The sequence below is a fragment of the Eptesicus fuscus genome, chromosome 15 (genome assembly GCF_027574615.1).
Source record: "Eptesicus fuscus isolate TK198812 chromosome 15, DD_ASM_mEF_20220401, whole genome shotgun sequence".
Taxonomy (NCBI): domain Eukaryota; kingdom Metazoa; phylum Chordata; class Mammalia; order Chiroptera; family Vespertilionidae; genus Eptesicus; species Eptesicus fuscus.
The window spans coordinates 73,071,222-73,089,584 of NC_072487.1; the positions used below are offsets into that span (position 1 = coordinate 73,071,222).

Consider the following 18,363-nt stretch of genomic DNA (forward strand, 5'->3'; position numbering starts at 1 on the left):
GAAAAAACTTTTCCCAGGAATTTGGAGGAAGGGAATTGAGTCTCATCCCTAGTGTGAGAGTGGGTAAAGAAGGGGTGGCCCTGTGGGGCTCCTATCGGGCCTGCGAGTGGGCAAGCTGATCTGCTGATGGCTGCTCTCTGTTCTGTTCCTGGGCCCTTTCTCTATCCCATGGACTGATGGGAGTCTCTGCTCAGGGGCGCCCTTGGCTGCTGCCCTGCGCTGACAGCTGGTTCTAATTACGCAGAGCTGCACAGCACTAGGGCTGGAAAGGGAATGTTTTGGGAAATTTGCATCATCTTCATGATCCCAAGTCTACATGTTTTCTGAGCAGACAGTAGTTTGGGGATTTGATGAAGTAGTGGTGGCTATAATCGAGTTGCTTTTCTATAGAAACTATGACTCAACGCTGAGAAAAATGAATTACTTCTATTCATTCAGTGATTTCCCCCTCGTCACACACCCTCACTTCACAGAAGGTGCCATTTGTCCCTGGAGACTCTCCCCTCTTGTGGTTTGTCTAGTCAGGGGTTCTGAGGCCCGATGGAGGCCCTCGTCTTCATGCCTCCCTGGGCCCTGCCTCCTTCCCTTCTCCACATACACAGCCCTTAGCAGGTGTTTATTTCAAATTACTAAAGCGAACGGATCTCACATGATACTCCATGTGTGAGATTCTAGTGCAGATGGGTCATAGCACAGCAGAAGAGCACTTCATGGGTTTCGGTCTGTCTGCACTCATGTTATCAGAGCAGTAAAACTTACACAGCATGAGGCTTTGGGAACTACCTCTTCTCAATCTCTCCCCATCCTTCTCAGAATAAAATCCAGCCCTTCCCTGCCCTCAACATCAGGCCTCCCCACCACCTTCCTTTCCCACCGCCTCCCCACCCACTGTCCCTCAGGCTCATTCCACTGTAACCACACCAGCCACCTGTTGTTCTTAGAGATCTCATGGTCGCCACCCAGGCTCTGTGCACCTGTCCTTCCTTCTGCCTGGAAGCCTCTCCCTGCACTTGCTTGCAGAGCTGCCTCCCCTCCTTAGTCTCCACGCCAGTGCCCACCTGCCAGCCACCTGGCATCCCCTCCAAACATCCCATTCCTTCATCCTGTTAATATTTTACTAGGATTTGTCATCTGACTTATTACAAGTTTCTCATCTCTCCCCCTTCCTGTGGGACCCAGGCTCCATGAAAGCAGCAGATGTTTGTGCTGTTCCTGGCTGTATTTCCTAAGACAGCGGTCGCCAACTGGTGGTCTGCGGACCACTGGTGGTCCGTGAGGTCCAAAGGGTTGGTGACCGCTGTCTTAAAACATACGTTAACTCTGATAAAGAAATGAATGCAGACATGCTTACTGGTGTCCCTTCCTTTTCTCTTTCTCATCCTTCTTTCTTCTCACCTTTCCCCTTCTCTTCCTCTTTCTCCTCCTCTTCCTCCTCATCATCATCTAAGAAAGAGGTAAGGACACCGCTGCCCACCGACAGCTACTCAGAAGGCTTGGACTATAAGTGTCTTTTAGCACCTCAGCCTGGGGGAACAAAGCAGGGCAGTGCAGGTGTCTTTGCTGCCTTGAGTTATGCCTGTCTACCCCGTAAGATGGACACTGAGCCCCTCGAGGCCCTGGCACATTTCTGTCACTTAGCCCTGCCTTCCCGCACTCCATCCTCCTTCTCTTCCTCTGTCTCTCTCGCCCTTCATTCTTTCCTTCCTTTCTTCCATCCTTCCTCGCTTCCCTTGCCTCCTTTTGCCTTTCTCCTTCCCGTTTCTTCTCCTTCCATTTTTCATTACAGCTGGTTTTGTTCCAGGGAGGGTTTATGCAGCTCCTGCCAGGAGCCCTCCAGGACGCTGTCCGGCTCCCCAGTGAGCTGCTGCCTCCTTTGGGCTTCACTTGCTTAAAGCCCTAACATCTCTCTGTAGGACAGGCCTGTTTCCTGAAGGTCCAGCTGGTCGTGATTTCGCAGGAGTACTCCATCAAAAGGTACAGAAGCTTCTAGTGGGCGTGTGAAAACTGTCTGTTATTTATAAATGTTGGCACTGGCAGGTTATAAGCTGGTAATGACTTTATAAAAAAAATTGTATATTTCTGAGTAATTACTCGACTGTGAAGATTTAATTTTAGAAGGGTTACAGTGTGTAATATTGAATTATGTCATCTATTAAAATTTGTTTAAAGTTATCCTGTACATGATAATCAGATAGTACAGAAGATCTTGTGAAAAATGAGTTGATCCCTTACTCCCACCCCTTTCCTGAGGTGAACTCTTTAAACAATTTTTTCTTCTATTGGTGACTTTTGGAACTTTATTTGGTGCGTGGAAACCTTAATTTCTAGTTTCAACAGCTTTAAACAGTGTTTCCCGACTGCTCACTTCCTACGCCTTCCTTCCCCCCATCCACCTGCCACCTCCATCAGCTGTACCTTCTCATTGTCAGATTAGTTAAATTCACATTTGGACATCTGCAGCTACAACCAAGTCCATCACACTTTCCCTCAGGTTGACCCTAAAAGTTGAAAACCAACAAGCAGCATTTATTATTGTTACGGCTATGTAAATATTACCCAGTGCACGGCTGTGCACATGCTGCTCAGTGCCACTCTGTGGTGTGCCAGGGTTGCATTTCATTCTCTGATGACCCTCGTCATTCAGGGGAGAATGTGACTCTCATCAGGGACCTACAGATTCTCTTTCCTTTCAGTCCAACTGCCTGATATTAGAATGTATATAGATATATAATATTTAAACAGATACAACGATTAAAACATATTTAAATGTATTAAATATGTACTATTTAAATGCACATAAATTTAAAAACATATATCACAGTTACATTTATACAAATAGGAATTCTTGATTTTTGTTATTCTTAGAGATTATAATTGCTTTCTTTTTATTATCATTTGCCTTTTTCATGTCCTCAAATCTTTTCAAACTTTCTATTATATTTTTATTTCTATCAGTTTTTTAATCTCATTAATTTTCCCCCTTCAGGGCCCTTTGTTTTTAGTCTTTTTGCTCAGCTGTTATTATGGGATTTCCCTTCACAGTCCTATATGCTTGGACTATTTCCTTTCCTTTTCTTTTCTTTTTAAGGTCATATTTATGGAGGTTTACTTTCATCCAATATAATTCACCCTTTTTAGTGAACGGTTTGTTGAGTTTTGATAGATGTATACTCTCACATAAACCATCACAATCCAGAAAGAGAACGTCTATTGCTTTAAAATGACCCTGTGCCCCATTGTAGTCAGTTTGCCTCCTGTCCCAAGTCCCTGGCAACCAGGGACCCAATTTTTGCCCCTGTAGTTTTTACTTTGCTCAGAATGTCATATCAATGGAGTCATATAATGTTTTTGTGTCTGGTTTCTTTCACTTAGCATAAAGCTTGACACTCATCTGTGCTGATGCACTTAGTCCCTTCTTTACTGCTGCGTAGTATCTCTCTATATAAAAGGCTAATATGCAAATTATCCCCTCCGGAGTTCAACCTGGAGACTGGGAGTTTGATCACTCGCTATGACGTGTGCTGACCACCAGGGAGCGGTGTGGAACGAAGGAAGGCCCCGGCCAGCAGCTAGCAGCTGGGGAAGGAAGGCCCCGGCCAGCAGCCGGAAGGCCCCAATCGACCCTGATCACCAGCCAGGCCTAGGGACCCTTCCCGTGTACGAATTTTGTGCACCGGGCCTCTAATTTGATTATATGGCTGTCTCACAGTTTGTTTATCCCTTCACCGACTGATGGAAATCTGTGTTGCTTTTAGTTTGGGGAAATTGAGAGTGAAGCTGCCATAAACATGCATATATGTTTTTGTGTGTAGACAAATGTTTGCATTAGCGAGATTGCTGGTCATTTGGTATGTGTATGTTTAATGTTATGAGAAACTGCCAAACTGCTTTCCCATATTGCTGTACCATTCTGCATACCCACCAGTGACATTTGAGAGTCCTGAAGCGCCTTACTCCTTAGTCAGTCCTCACACCAGCCCCAAAACTGTCATGGTCTTCCCCTCTGTCTCAGTGGGCCACCCTTCCCTGGGGTGTTTTTAGAACTCCTTTGGCCAAGTGTGGGATTATTCCACCCATTCTGAAGATTGTCCCAGAAGATAGATGGGAGGAATGGGGAGGAGCACAGAGCGGGGAGGAAGAGAAAGGTTGTCACTGAGCAAAATGGTATGTGGTGCTGGCTGCTAGCCTGGTGGTGGTCCCTTTCCTTGAGGTGTGCCTGTTCTGTGTGGGCATGCTGTAGGGACGTGATTTGGAGAAGACCACAGTCAGAAGTAAGCGCATGCATGGAAGCACCATGTGTAGGCACCAACTTCCTATGGCCTGGCAGCCTAGATCCTTTGTGGGGGTCTTCAGGGAGGACTTGTCCCACTCCCCAGGTCTCTTCTTCCAGGGCCGTTCCCCATCACCCCAGACATGGTAAGGGTCAGGCCTTTCTCAGGCCACCTCGGGGCATCTGACTCCCAGACACCTCAGAACAAAGCTGGCAGCCCGAGAGGGCGCTCCTGGCAGTGTGGCCAGGGAAGTTTTGCGGGGTGAGCTGAAAGCGGTGTTGACTCTTGCTGTCACCAAGGAATGCTTGCCGATGAAGGCGCTGAGACAAAGTTGTTTTTACATCAGCTAGGGGTTTTTCCATAGTTTCCTTGTAATAAACATTCTCCTTTGATGTCAGAATGGATGTCTAAATGAATCTCACATTGTTGTGTGCTTTTTATGGAGGGCAGCTGGTCAGACACCCTTTTGGTCTGGGCCTGCTGATTTTGAGGTGTTTGTGCGATGCCACGGAAGGTGTGGCCAGCAGGTTGCTGAATATCCTGGGCTGGAGCTCAGGAGAGAAACTTGGGTTGAACAGACATGCGGTTGAGGCCATGGCGGTAAATGAGATCTTCCAGAGGGAACCCAGACATAGGAGATTGTAGACGATGAGCCTGGACAGATGTCGGTGGGGGTGGGGCACATGTGTCAGAAAAGAAAAAAGTAACTAGAAAAGAAGCCTGAGAGTGGGGGGCCTGAGTGGCAAGAAGGCAACCAGAAGAACGCAGGGCTGAAGGGCCAGGACAGAGTGATAAATATGGCAGAGGGGTTGCCTAGCCAGGATGTTGTCGCTGGGAGAGAAAAGGGCAGTTTTAGCCCAGCCGGTGTGGCTCAGTGGTTGAACACTGACCTATGAAACAGGAGGTCACAGTTCGATTCCAGGTCAGGGCACTGCCTGGGTTGTGTGCTTGATCTCCAGTGTTGGGTGTTCAGGAGGCAGTTGATCAATGATTCTCTCTTGTCATTGATGTTTCTATCTCTCTCTTCCTCTCTGAAATAATAATAATAAAAAAAGTATATTCTTTTAAAAAAAGAAAGAAACAGGAAACAAAAGGGCCATTTCAGTGGAGAAAGGTGGAGAGGGAAGGCAGTTGAAACAGTGAGAACCGATGGCCCTTTCAAGACATTCCCTGTAAGGAGAAGAAAGAGTGAGCAGGAGCGGAAGGAGACTGGAGGTCTAGAAAAGATGTCATTGTCACAATCATCATCACCATTATTATTATTAATGGGAGAGGCTTATGCACATTAAAGTGCTAGTGGGAAGAGGAAACCGGGGAGAAAGAGGGTGGAGATACTGGAACAAAAGAGGGTATCAGGTCCTCTGAGTGAGGGGCAGGGACGGGACCTAGAGCCCAGGAGGAGGGTGGATCCTGCGGGCAAGGGGCCTCCTTCCCCAGAAGCCCGAGGAGGGTACATTTGTACGTTTAGTGGTAGAAAGTTTTCTTCTAACATCTTTTTCCTCCCTGACGAACCCGGGGAACATCCACCTCACAGAGAGGCCCCAGAGAAGCTGGCGAAGGATTGTGCAGGCTCTTCCTCTCCTTCCACATCCAGCTGACCTCAGCAGGGGACGCAGAGTCAGAGTCAGGACAGCCAGGCGAGACTCCCCTCCCCCGTAGCCCAGGGCGGCTAAGTGGCTCCTCAGGGAGGGAGGGGGCTACCAGGACCCTACCAGCATCAGCCCACACCCTGTCTCCCCTCTAGAAGCAGCCCTGTCTCCTCTGGTCAACTCGAACTTAATTACACTCGAATCCGTTCCATAGCATGGACCTTTTTTAGGCATTAGTGACTGGAAGAGCATTGTTCTATTACCTCACATTTTCCAAACCCACTTCACACAGATGGAATCTCTTGTAATCCTATAAGGCCAAACACAGAAGAGGAGCAGGGCCAAGGAGGTGGGGCTCAGGGCCTGTTTTAGTAGATAGAATGGCCTTATTTCTTTTGACATCTTGATAAATCTTTCTGCGCTGCGTTTGGGAGATTTCAGCACTGAGGAACGCATTCATTCAACAAATGCAACTGGGCATCTGCTGTGAGCCAGGCCCTGCCCTGCATGTCGCCTCTCTGTCAGCCTCTCTCTTGGTCTGTGGAGGCCGTGTCACCATCCCTGTTTCATCAGCCAGGAAACTGATGTGAGAGAAGTGAACTTACCTGAAATATGTGGCAGGGCTGAGATTTGGGGTGAAGTCCTTTGATCCTTCTATTTTATCAAGGAAGCTCTTCAACAATGTTTTCGTCTGTTGGGGTTTTAATTCTAAATGTTACAGGCCTTCCAGTGCAAAAGGTTGCTTAGGGAATTGTCAAAACCCAAGAACTACACATACGGTTTTTGAGTCATGGTCTTAGAAATGTTCAAATCAAATAAATTCAGGGCAGATGTATTAACTGCGTGCTTTGGTTCCTGCCTGCATGACATCAGCAAAATGAAAGAGAAATAATAGATTTTTAAATAGTTCAAGACAGCAACAAGAGTGTGGTGTGGGAGAAGCAGAGTGTGTTTGGGGTTAGAGCTGATTCTGATGGCGCATGACCGGGGCAGAGGTGGGAGATAACCTTTATCACACATCACGTGCTGGGTGCTCGGGGTGTGTTAATCTCATCTAATTGTCATGATGAACTTCACAGATAAATAGAATACTATACCCATTTTAAGATGAGAAAATTGAGGTTCTGAGAAGATAAGCATCATGTAGGATCTGACCCGGGTCTTTCTTTTTTCTTTTTTAATAATTTTATTTTTATTTACTTATTTTCCTGACCCCCTTACCCCATTGAATTTTAGAGACAGTGGAAGGGAGTGGGAGAGGCATAGAGAGAAACATCAATGTGAGAGAGACACATCGATTGGTGGCCTCCCGCACATGCCACGACCAGGGCCAGGGGTTGAGCCTGCAACCAAGGTATGTGCCTTTAACTGGAATCGAACCTGGGACCCCAGTCCACAGGCTGTTGCTCTATCTGCTGAGCCAAACTAGCTAGGGCTGAGCCTGGTCTTTCTAAGGGGAAGATCCACACTGCTCCCTTTCAGGATGCCTTCCTAAGCTACTTATGGCGTGGTATAAGATTGAGGACTCAATTAAATGTACACACACACACACACACACACACACACACACACACACGTATATAATTTTGGCTATTTATCAAAGAAGTAAAAAAAATAAATAAATAAAAGGAGCAACTATTGGCCAGAAATTAGGCAATAACCATGCCTCAGTCCTTGAACATCAGTTTTATGAATCCACTTCTCTATCTGATTATAACCCATACCTTCCCGGGACTGGCTTTGGGATTCACAGGGGAGAAAGGATCTTGTCCTCACAATTAAACATTGAAAGGGCAATAATATACATTTGCAAAATGATTAAAATAGGTGAAAAGGTGCATCAGGGGGAAGAAGTAAATATAACTCAGGTAGGCCAAATATACATTTCAGAATAAGGAGAATCATGGTACACAGGTAATTTATTATTATTTTTAATCCCCATCCAAGGTATATGTTTATTGATTAGAGAGAGAGAGAGAGACAGACAGACAGACAGACAGACATTGATGTAACTAGAACATCAATTGGTTGCTTACCATAGGTGCCCCAGCCAGGGATCGAACCCACAACCTTTTTGGTGTAAGAGGTAACGCTCCAACTAACATGGTTAGTTGTCCTCAACTAACAGCCACCCAGGATAAATTTTACATCTCAAAGGCATTCCTGTGCACTTTTGAAAAACAGTAGAGTCAAATTATCTTTTCAAGAGGACGAATGATACTGAGGCCCTTTCCTTTTTGTTAAAATCGTTGTGCTGAGAATTAGGTAACATGGGAAGTGCCTCTCTAGTGTTGGCGTGTGTGTGTGGGGTTGTTCTTGATAAATGGTTCTGGGTTAATATCATTGTCATTACTGTTATTTAGGGTGTGAAGGACTTGGCAGGGTCAGGGTTGGTTGTGTTTCCTCATGTGGGTGACTGGGAGGGCGATGATGCCATTTACACAAGTGAGGTGGCCAGGAAGAGGAGCTGTTTTTAGCTTCTGGCTGGTTCTCAGTGGTTCTCAAGGCCAGGCCATTCATCTGGTGTCCAGAGCTGTCCATTGCCTTCAGCTAGGCTGTGCTTTAGAGTTGGGTCCTGAGATGCATTGGAAGGGCGCGGCACTTTAGGCATAACTGCTCAGCCAGCAAGTTTTGTCTTGTCCATTCCTGCTGCCCTCTCTGGCTTTCTAGCAGACTCTGATCTGTGTCTATTCCAGTTGGTGGACAGCTGGCTCTCACTAAAGATCTTATAAAAGTTCCAGGTGTGTGGTAAAATAATGTTATTAACAATACCGAGGCCTGATGGGAATTAAAAGGAGGTCTTGTCACTTAGGGGTGGAGAACTTTAGAATCTACCCCTTTCTCCATTCTCTGCCAGGGCTCCTCAGGCACCAGCTGAGAATGCTAGGCATTTGAATAGGGGCCTTTCCTTGGTCCTTTTATACAACCCGCCAAGCAATCCCCTTAGATTGCTCCTGTTATCTCCCTTGGATCAGAACCAGCCTCACTGAAAGGTATATTTTAGGTAATTTGATCAAACTGTAATGCTAAACCTGCTGAAAAAGAAGAGACAAGGCCCCTAAAAGAGATCTTAAAGGGAACCTCTCTGTCCCCTTTTGGTCATATGATGGATGGGAGGGTCCAGCTTCAGGTAGGAACCGAGGTAATCCCAGAAGCTTCCCTGGTTGCAGTGGGCTTGGATCAGGCTTTCCTTGACCCCAGGAATAGAGGATGTCATGTAGCTGATGAAACCTGAGATTCTCCAGCCAGATTTAAATTTCGACTTTGCCTTTGGGGGGATGAGTCCCACTAGTTAAAACGTTATGTCCTCTCTCAGACAATTTGAGTCAAGAAGGGATTTCTGGTCCCAGAGAAGCTGGCGGAGTGGCAGTGGTGAGGTTGAGTATTTTGGCACAGAAGTCCTGGGAAATGGGGCTGGGGCTGTAGAGAAAGCATCCCCCTTCTCCTCTCTAGGGTCCCAGGAGCGCCTCCTCCCAGCCCTCCTCTCAGCCCTCCTCTCCAGAGGCAGAGATCTTCCCACTCTGGTGAGGACAGCTCTTCCCCACCTCCATACCCATGTTCCAATCAGGTACCCCTGCTGTGTTTGCATCCCATTAGAACCACTGTTGAAATGGACTCTTTGCTTCCTAGGAACTAGCCAGCTGTGGATGGAGTAAGAAGGAGAAACATAGTCTCGCCCCAAACGTTGTGGCCTTTACCCGGAGGTTTAACCAGGTAAGCAGCCCCTTGCATGTGCCTGTCCAGATAGCAGTGTTGCCACCTGTAGCCTGGGAGCCCTGCCTGGGGTTCAATTCCAAACACTTGGCCCCAGGTCCAGACCCCTCTTCCTGAACCCCCACTTTCATTCATTCTTGGGCCATCACAGTCCTCTTTTCTCACAGCAGGTGGAACTGAACACATCTTTCCTGTGTTTAAATCACTTCAGTGGCTTCCAATTCCACATAAGCTAAGGTTCAAGCACCTTAATTGCCTTGCAAGGTCCTGCATGGTGGGTCTGGCTATGTCCGCCCGCCAGCCTCATCTCTTGCCCCTCCCCCTACTCTGCGGGCTTCAGCCACTCTGGCCTTCCTTCCTTTTCCTAATGCATCATACCTCTGTCCCATCAGGCTTCATGCATGCTGCCTTCTCAGCTCAGAATTCTTCCTCAGCCTGAATGGCACTTCCTGGGGAGTCTTCCATGAACCCCAGCCTGTATAAGGTCTCTCCGTCATGCATTCCCTCACTGTACCTGTGCTTCTCCATGTGGCCCTCACTCACCTGTCCTCATTTTGTGTGACTCTTCATTCTCCAGCTTCCTTTCCCGTCTGTGGGCTCCATGAGGGCAGGAACTGTGCCTGCCTTGTTCATCACTGTGTCCCCCCCCTTTTGCCCAAGGTCAGCATAGAATAGACCCCCAGTAAATACATGTGGAATGAGTGAATGAGGTGCTCAGGAAGCATTCCTTGAAGTGAATTTCTTTGAATTCCTGATGGCCTGCTCACTGGCCTCATACATCTTATTACAAACTGACTAGGTCCAGCCAGAACCTTTGTTCCATGTATGAAGATCTGCGTCCCTACTTACTAAATGATAGTGGGGACTTGGGCCTGCTGAAGGGGTGGGCTTCTCATTGCTTAGTCAGATCTCTCAGAACATGGTCATCAGTAGGAAGCACCCTGCAAGACCCCCTTTGGATAGATCAAGCCCCCAAATGGTGCTGTTGACAGTTCTTATTTTCTGCTTGTTTTACTGGTTTCAAATGAGGACAGTGGCCTAAAGGTTGCATGGTGTGCATGACTGGATCTCTGGGTGATGGGCCTGGGTTCCCTCTGGCGCCTTCCTCCAGCTGGGCATTCCCTCTCGGAAATGCTGGGTCCTGTGCATCACATTACCCAGCCTCCTCCAGGCCTCCCCATTCTGGGCTGCCACCCCGAGTACAGCAGGAGCCTCAGAGTACAGCAGGAGCCTCAGAGAGGCACCAGCTCGAGTGCTCAGAGCAAGGCTGCGTTAGCATGACTTGTTTTATGAGACAATGGGAACCAAGGAGGGCCTGGCTGCGGTAGGGAGTGCACACCGTTTGTTTTGAAAAGGAAGTTCTAAAGTCTTTTGTTTCTTTTGTCTTTGTTTTCAAAATCTTTTCCTTTTCAACTGAGCTTAGTCTTTTAAGAAAACACACCAAAAACCAGATGTGCACACACTATCAGGGGATTCATAGTTTCCTAGCAAAACTATCTGACGCGGAGCCAGCTCCGTCCCACCTCTGACCAGCCGCCGAGCTCCCGGAGGCCACTGGGGCTCTGATGTAATCTACTTTGCTCAGGAGGCCAGGTCAGCTTGGCCAAGGGCAACGTGGCTCGTTCTGCGAACAATTGCATCGTGTCCAGATCAGACCAATACAGCGAACCAGAGCAAAGCCACACTTCCCCAAACGGTGCCCTGAGAGGGGGTCTTCCTGCGGCCTGTCAGCTCCTCAGGGCAGCAGCTCCTGGACATACTCTGGAAGCTCCGGTTTGAAAACTGGCCGGCGGCCAGGTCTGGTCAGCCACTGGGCTGCTTTTCCTGAGATAAACTGATTGGCATTCCTTCCTAGCAGACTTCCATATGTGAGAACAAGCTTCCCCATCGGACTCCAGACAAAGGAAAGCAGTCACTTACCTTTCTGAGCCCGCTTCCTTATCTGTAAGTGAGAACAGTAACAGTACTCACCTTGCACAGTTGTTATGAAAGTGAAATGAAAAAGCCACTCCGGGGGAAAGGAGAGAGCTGACTGTGGAAATATAGAAAGACTCTTGGGCAGAGACGATGGCCCAGATAAAATGGAGATTGTGACTTTTAAAGTGGTCCCAGTGCACAAGGGTAGATGGTTTTCTGAAGTTGCACTTTGCAGCCTGGGAGTAGGGACATAGGAGGGCAAATGCTTGGATCCATCCACAGGTCGGGGTTAGCAAAGCAGAGTTTTGAAGGAGCAAGGGGAAGGGAACTTAAAGTGCTGACTAGGGGCTGAAGTGACAAATGATAGGGGAGCAGTCTGCTCAGGGGCAAGGGCTGCCGGGGACTGCAGGTGTGGTGAAAAGGAAGGACAGGCACAGTGGGGGCTCCGGGATAAGGGAAGGTTGAAAGGTTGTGGCCCAAGACTGGAACTTAAAGTTCTGGGTGATTATGAGGAAGAGGTGACTGAAGTGGTAGGTGGGTAAGAGTTGCTGAAGTGGCCAAGCGACCTTGAGGCCACGGTCATGCACAGTGATACTGAAGTTGCTCAAGGAAGAAGGCAGAGTTTGGTATGGAGAGGAAGACAATGATCCAGAACCTGATCTGTTTACCATTTCTATAGCTTTACCCTTTTCAGATGTCAAAGTGGGTGGGATCATATACAAAGAGCCCTTTCAGACTGGCTCTTTCATTGAGCAATATATATCTAAGATTCATCCATGTCTTTATATGGCTTGATGTCTTAATTTTTTTTTATGAATACAATTCCATAGTATGAACATACCAGCTTGTCTACCCATTCACCTACTGAATGATATCTTATTTACTTCCAGTTTTCTATAATTATGAGCAAAACTGCTATAAACAAATGCGTGTGTGTGTGTGTGTGTGTGTGTGTGTGTGTGTTGTCACAAAATTTCAAATACGCTTGGTAAATACCTAGGAGTACAATCACTGGATTGTGTCTGTACCATTTTTCATTCCCACCAGCAATGAATGTAAGTTTGTGTTGCTTCAGATCCTTGCCAGCAATTAGTACTGTCAGGGTTTTAAATTTTTATTTATTTATTTTAGCCATTCTAATGGTGTGTGGTGATTTCACTTTCCTTTGCTTTATCCAGCCACTCCTGGGTGCCTCGCATGAAGAGCAGGGAGACTGTCACACAGGAGTGGCATGCCAACATTACAGTGGCCAGAGGGTGAGGGGAAAGAAAGCATGTTACGTAAGGACCAGGTGAAGGATCTAGGATTGAGAAGACTCAGGGAGGAGATAATCAAGGTTTTTTTCAAGTAATTGAGGGGTTCCTATGGGGAAGCTGATTAAGCATAACCTATGGGGCCCAATCAGGAAGTATAGGAACCAGGGGATGGGAGTGGGGAGGCAGTGCTTTACCCTAATACAAGGTAGTTAGTTCCCTACCTATGAAAGCCCAGGCAGAGACCAGACAGGGCTTTATCACAGTGACTGTAGAACATCATGGGGTTGGGGGTGGAGGAGGCAGAGGTTGAGGGAAAGAGGGGGCCTTTAAGTCCTTTCTAACTCCAGGTTTGTAAGAAAACTGTGAATAGGCTTATGAGAAATTTATGGCAAAGTAGATTTCTCATAAGAAAAGACAGTATTTTTAAACCTGAATTTTTCTTTATTTTATGCTTTGATTGTTTTATTTGTGGTTGATTAAATAAACTTCTTTGTGTTCATAACTATTTTGCTTTATTCATCTATAATACTGTTGAGATATTTCCCAGGGGATATCTTAGTCTTCAGTGGCTGAACTCTAGTGCTAATTATACCACTGGAACAATAATGGTGATAACAATAGTGTCTGTATTTAAAAGCTTATTAGCACCATGACCAAGTGGCATTTATTCCACGACTGGCATACATGACTGGTTTAACAGTTGAAAATCAACTAATGTAATCCAGTGTATTCATAGGCTAAAGAAGAAAAATCATATTATCGTACTAATTGATTCAAAAAAGCATTTGACAAAATTCAACATCCATTCATGACTTTTTAGGAAATCTCAGCAAATTAGGAAGCTTTTCAACTTGATAAAGGATATCTGCAATAGTCCTGCAGCCAACATCGCACTGAATGGTGAGACACTTGGTGCTCTCCCCACAAGATCGGGAACAAGGCAAGGATGCTCTCGTACCACTTCCATTCAGACTGGAAGTCCTGACTAGTGCAATAAAACAAGAAAAGAAAAGATATACAGATTGAAAAGGGAGAAATAAACTGTCTTTATTCACAGATGATATGATTGTCTATTTAGAAAATCTCAAAGAAACCTATTTTTAAAAAAGTACTTCCTGGAACTAATAAGTGAGTATAGCAAGGTTGCAGTTTGTAAGGTCAACATACAAAAGATTTTCTATACCAGCAATGAAGAATTGGAATTTGAAATTTAAAAAATCTACAATAGTACACAAACACACGAAGAAATATACTTAGGTATAAAACGAACAACTATGTACAAGTTCTGTTTGTAGAAAACTATAAAACACTGATGCAAAAAAGCAAAGTAGATAGAAATAGAGAAATATTCTATTTTCATTGATTAGAAAATTCATTATTAAGTTCTTCCCAGTTGATCTATAGATTCAGTTCAAGCCCAATCAAAATCTCAGCTATTTTATAAATATCAATAAACTGTAAAGCTTATATGGAAAGACTAAAGACATAATATTGAAAAAGAACAAAGTTGGCGGACTCACTCTACCTGATTTCAAGACTGACAGAAAAGCTACAGTAATAAAGACAGCATGATATTGACTAAAGACTAGACATCTAAGACAGTGGAACAGAATAGAGCAGCGGTTGCCAACCTGTGGTCCGCGGACCACTGGTGGTCCCTGAGGTCTGAAAGGTTGGCGACTGCTGGAATAGAGAGCCTAGAAGTAGATCTATACAAACACAGCCAACTGGTCTTTGACAAATGCATAGGGACATTCAATGGAGAAAGGGTAATTTCACCAACAAATGATGCTGGAATAATTGGAGTTTTTTCAGCATATATAAAAAAAATGAACCTAGAGTTTAGACTTTCATAAAAATTAACTCAAAATGGATCATAGACCTAAATGTAAAAGTCAAAACTATAGGTCAGACTTGATAGACTATCCCAGTGGTCAGCAAACTCATTAGTCAACAGAGCCAAATATCAACAGTACAATGATTGAAATGTCTTTTGAGAGCCAAATTTTTTAAACTTAAACTTCTTCTAATGCCACTTCTTCAAAATAGACTCGCCCAGGCCGTGGTATTTTGTGGAAGAACCACACTCAAGGGGCCAAAGAGCCGCATGTGGCTCGTGAGCCGCAGTTTGCCGACCATGGGTCACTATCCAAAATAGCGGCAGTTTAAGTGGAAGCTAAAAGTCAAACTATAAAACTTTTAGGAAAAAACATAGAAGAAAATCTACATGACCTTTGGTGATTATTTATTAGATATGACCCCAAAAGTACAATCCATGAAAGAAAAACTTGAAAAGTTGGGACTTTATTAAAATTAAAAATTTCTACTCTGCAAAAGACATTGCTAAGAGAATTTTTTTTAAAAAAAAGCACAGACTGGAAAAAAATATTTACAAAACACATATCTGATAAAAGACTTGTATCCAAAGTATACTCTGAAAATTCAACAATAAGAAAACAACCCAATTAAAAAATGGGCAAAAGATCTGAGCAGACACCTCACCCAAGAAGATGTGCAGACGGCAAATAAACATGAAAAGATGCTCAACATCATTTGTCATTGGGAAAATGCAAAATTCTACATACCAATTAAAATAGCTAAAAACAAAAACAAAACCTGACAAATACCAATTGCTAGCAAATACCCAGAGCAACACAAACTCTCGTTCATTGCTGGTGGGAATTCAAAATAGTACAGACACAATCCAGCTATGTACTGCTAGGTATTTGGTTTCTAATCATTGTCTACTAAAAGGAACCCAGGCTTTTTGGAGAAAAATGGCTGGTTTAGGACTGGGGCAAGAAATGTCCAAGATGAGCCTGTAGCACCTTATAGTGCTGGAAAATAAGGAAATGCTTAAACAAGCCCACAAACCAAAGCAATGCTGGGGGTCAAAGGGAAGGAACGCAGGAACCAACTGAAAGAGGCCTCAGTGGCCGAAGCTGGAACGATCTGAGCAACAAAATAAATAACAGTATTGGATCATAAGCCAAAGTATAAAATAAATATAGGTGAGTCCATTCTGATATAAATAAGTGATTGGATAAATAAAGGGAGCAGACAAGACAAACCTACTATGCAGTAGAATTCCAAATAATGTAGATCATTTGCCCTCAAGAAGGTGGAGCAAGCACAGCTGCCCTCTTCCCTCTATAGCATCTTCCTGGAGGAGTTTGAGGTGAAAGTATTATTTATGTAACCAATTCCCTATTGATGGCATTTTGTATTCTTTTGCTTTATAAACAGTGCAGCAGTGAACCTTTGTGCATAAGTCCCTCTAAATTTCTATATTCACAAGGTAAATATTCTAGGGAGAATATAACTTCAACATATTGAAAGACACATTCAAGTTGTTCTTCAAAATGGTCCTATAAATTTATATTCCCCAAAACAGTGTCGAAAAGTACCAGTTTCTCCACACTTTTGGTACAATGTATGACTCACAAAGGGTTAGTGTGTTTTCTTTAATACAAAGATCATTTACTAACCAATAGTAAGAGGACAGATGTCCCAATAGAAAGATGGGTGAAGGACCCGAGCAGGTAATTCACAAGGCAAATAGTACAAGTGACCTATAAATATTTGTAACAAAAAACTGAAAAGAAGGCAAAAAAATGTTGACTGAGAAGTCATGAAAGAAATGCAAAATAGAAACAGTGAGATATTATTTTGTCCATTAGTTTAGTAACAAAAGAAGAGTTGTAATAACTGTACATGTGCCTCTGTATGGGAACACGGATCTGCTCAAACTTGTTGATAGATAAACAAATAGACCTTTTAGAAGCCAAGTTTTTTATATCTACTTTTGGAAAAAAGGCACACATACTTTTATTCATTCCACCTTACAGGAATTTTATCCTAAGACCTTAACTAAAAATACGTAAAAATATGTATCTATATGTGCTCACCACTGCAAAATGTTTTTATGTGTTAATCCTCACCGGAGGATATTTTTTCCATTGATTTTTTTTAGAGAAAATGGGAAGGGAGGGAGGGAGGGAGGGAGGGAGGGAGACGGAAAGAGAAATCGATGTGAGAGAGATACATTGCTCAGTTGCCTCCCGAACAAGTCCCAACTGGGGCTGGGAATCAAACCTACAACCCAGGTATGTGCCCTTGACCGGGAATCAAACCCAAGACCCTTCTGTGTGCGGGCTGGCACTATAACCATTTAGCAGCACTGGCCAGGGCACCACAACATTCTTTTTTACAACAAAAGAATTAGAAACAACCTACCCAACAGTAGGGGATCACTTAATGATGCTACATCCCTAAGATGAAATATTTAGCAGCCGCTAAAAATAAGTTGTAGAAGAATATTTATTCACTTAAATAGAAATTCTTGTGATATGATTAACATACAACGTATACTCTTTTGTATGGGGAGAAATACTCAACGGACACATACCACAGTGGTTATCTTGGTGGTCTGTACGTTGCAAGTGATTCATCTTCTGTGCTTATCTCTGTTTCCCTTGTTTCCTACATTAAGCTTGTCTTAAATTTTGTAGTTAGTAAAGAGAATTAAAAATGTTTAGGCCCTAGTCGGTTTGGCTCAGTGGATAGAGTGTCGGCCTGCAGACTGAAGGGTCCCAGGTTCGATTCCATTCAAGGGCACATGCCTGGGTTGTGGGCTCGATCCCCAGTAGGGGGAGGGCAGGAGGCAGCCAATCAATGATTCTCTCATCATTGATGTTTCTATCTCTCTCTCCCTTCCTCTCTGAAATAAGTAAAAATATATTTAAAAAAATATTTAGAACTGCTGATCCTACCTTTGTAATATCTCCCTTACTTGCCCCTTCTCTTCATCTGCCTCAGCATGGCCCTCGCTCAGGCCTGCCACCTCTCACTTAGACCATTGCACCGACTTCCTGTTGGGTGTTCCTATGAAGGGATCTAGCCTGTCATTCTTCTGCTCAGAAGCCTCTGGGACTCTTCTGTGTGTAATTAATTGTCTTAGGTCCTTCTTATCACTTTGTTTCTCCAGACCCCTACAATCTGGCTTTCACTTCCCTTGTTAGCATCAATCTCCCTCATTATCTCCACCCCACAGCAGTCGTGTTGGTCTACTCAGCTCTCCTGGTCCTGGTGTATACACCATACCTCAGTCCTACCTTTACCTGTTGAAAGTCTACCCACCTTTCAAGACCTGCCTCCTCCAAGAAGCCTTCTTCTCTCATCACCTCTCCCATATTCTAGGTCAGGCCACCATCACCAGCTGCCTCCTCCTCTGGTCACCTCCATACCAGGCAAGCACTGATAGGGTCTGGACTTACAGTGCCTGGAGCCTGTGCACAGTAAGGGCTTCATGAAAATCTGTTGGATTGAATTGACCTAGAGTTGCCTCCACATGCCATATGCTACAGATCAGAGTCCACTCTCATGCTCTATAAATATGTGTGATTTTTTGGCATGCAGGAATCTATTAAATTATACAGGACACATAAACGATCACACGAGATTATGTGGCATAAAAATGTGCATGTATTAAAATATAAGGTTTATGGGTATATCACTTGGTATCCAGAATATCTTCCTTCCATAACTGGCTAGTAAACATTTGAGTCTGAACTTAATTTTAGGCAATTCCTTGGGAAAAAATGATTCTATGGAAAC

The 18,363-nt window shown here is 44.6% G+C and overlaps 1 protein-coding gene across 4 annotated transcripts in view; it reads left to right on the top strand.

The window, feature by feature from the left end:
- Positions 1 to 18,363, top strand: part of RALGPS1 (Ral GEF with PH domain and SH3 binding motif 1) — a 222,463-nt gene that overhangs the window by 70,795 nt on the left and 133,305 nt on the right. For all 4 annotated transcript variants that reach the window (XM_054727689.1, XM_054727690.1, XM_054727691.1 and 1 more), the window contains one exon: positions 9,491 to 9,574. In XM_054727689.1, the coding sequence (XP_054583664.1) occupies positions 9,491 to 9,574 (84 nt within the window). The remainder of the gene's footprint in view (positions 1 to 9,490; positions 9,575 to 18,363) is intronic.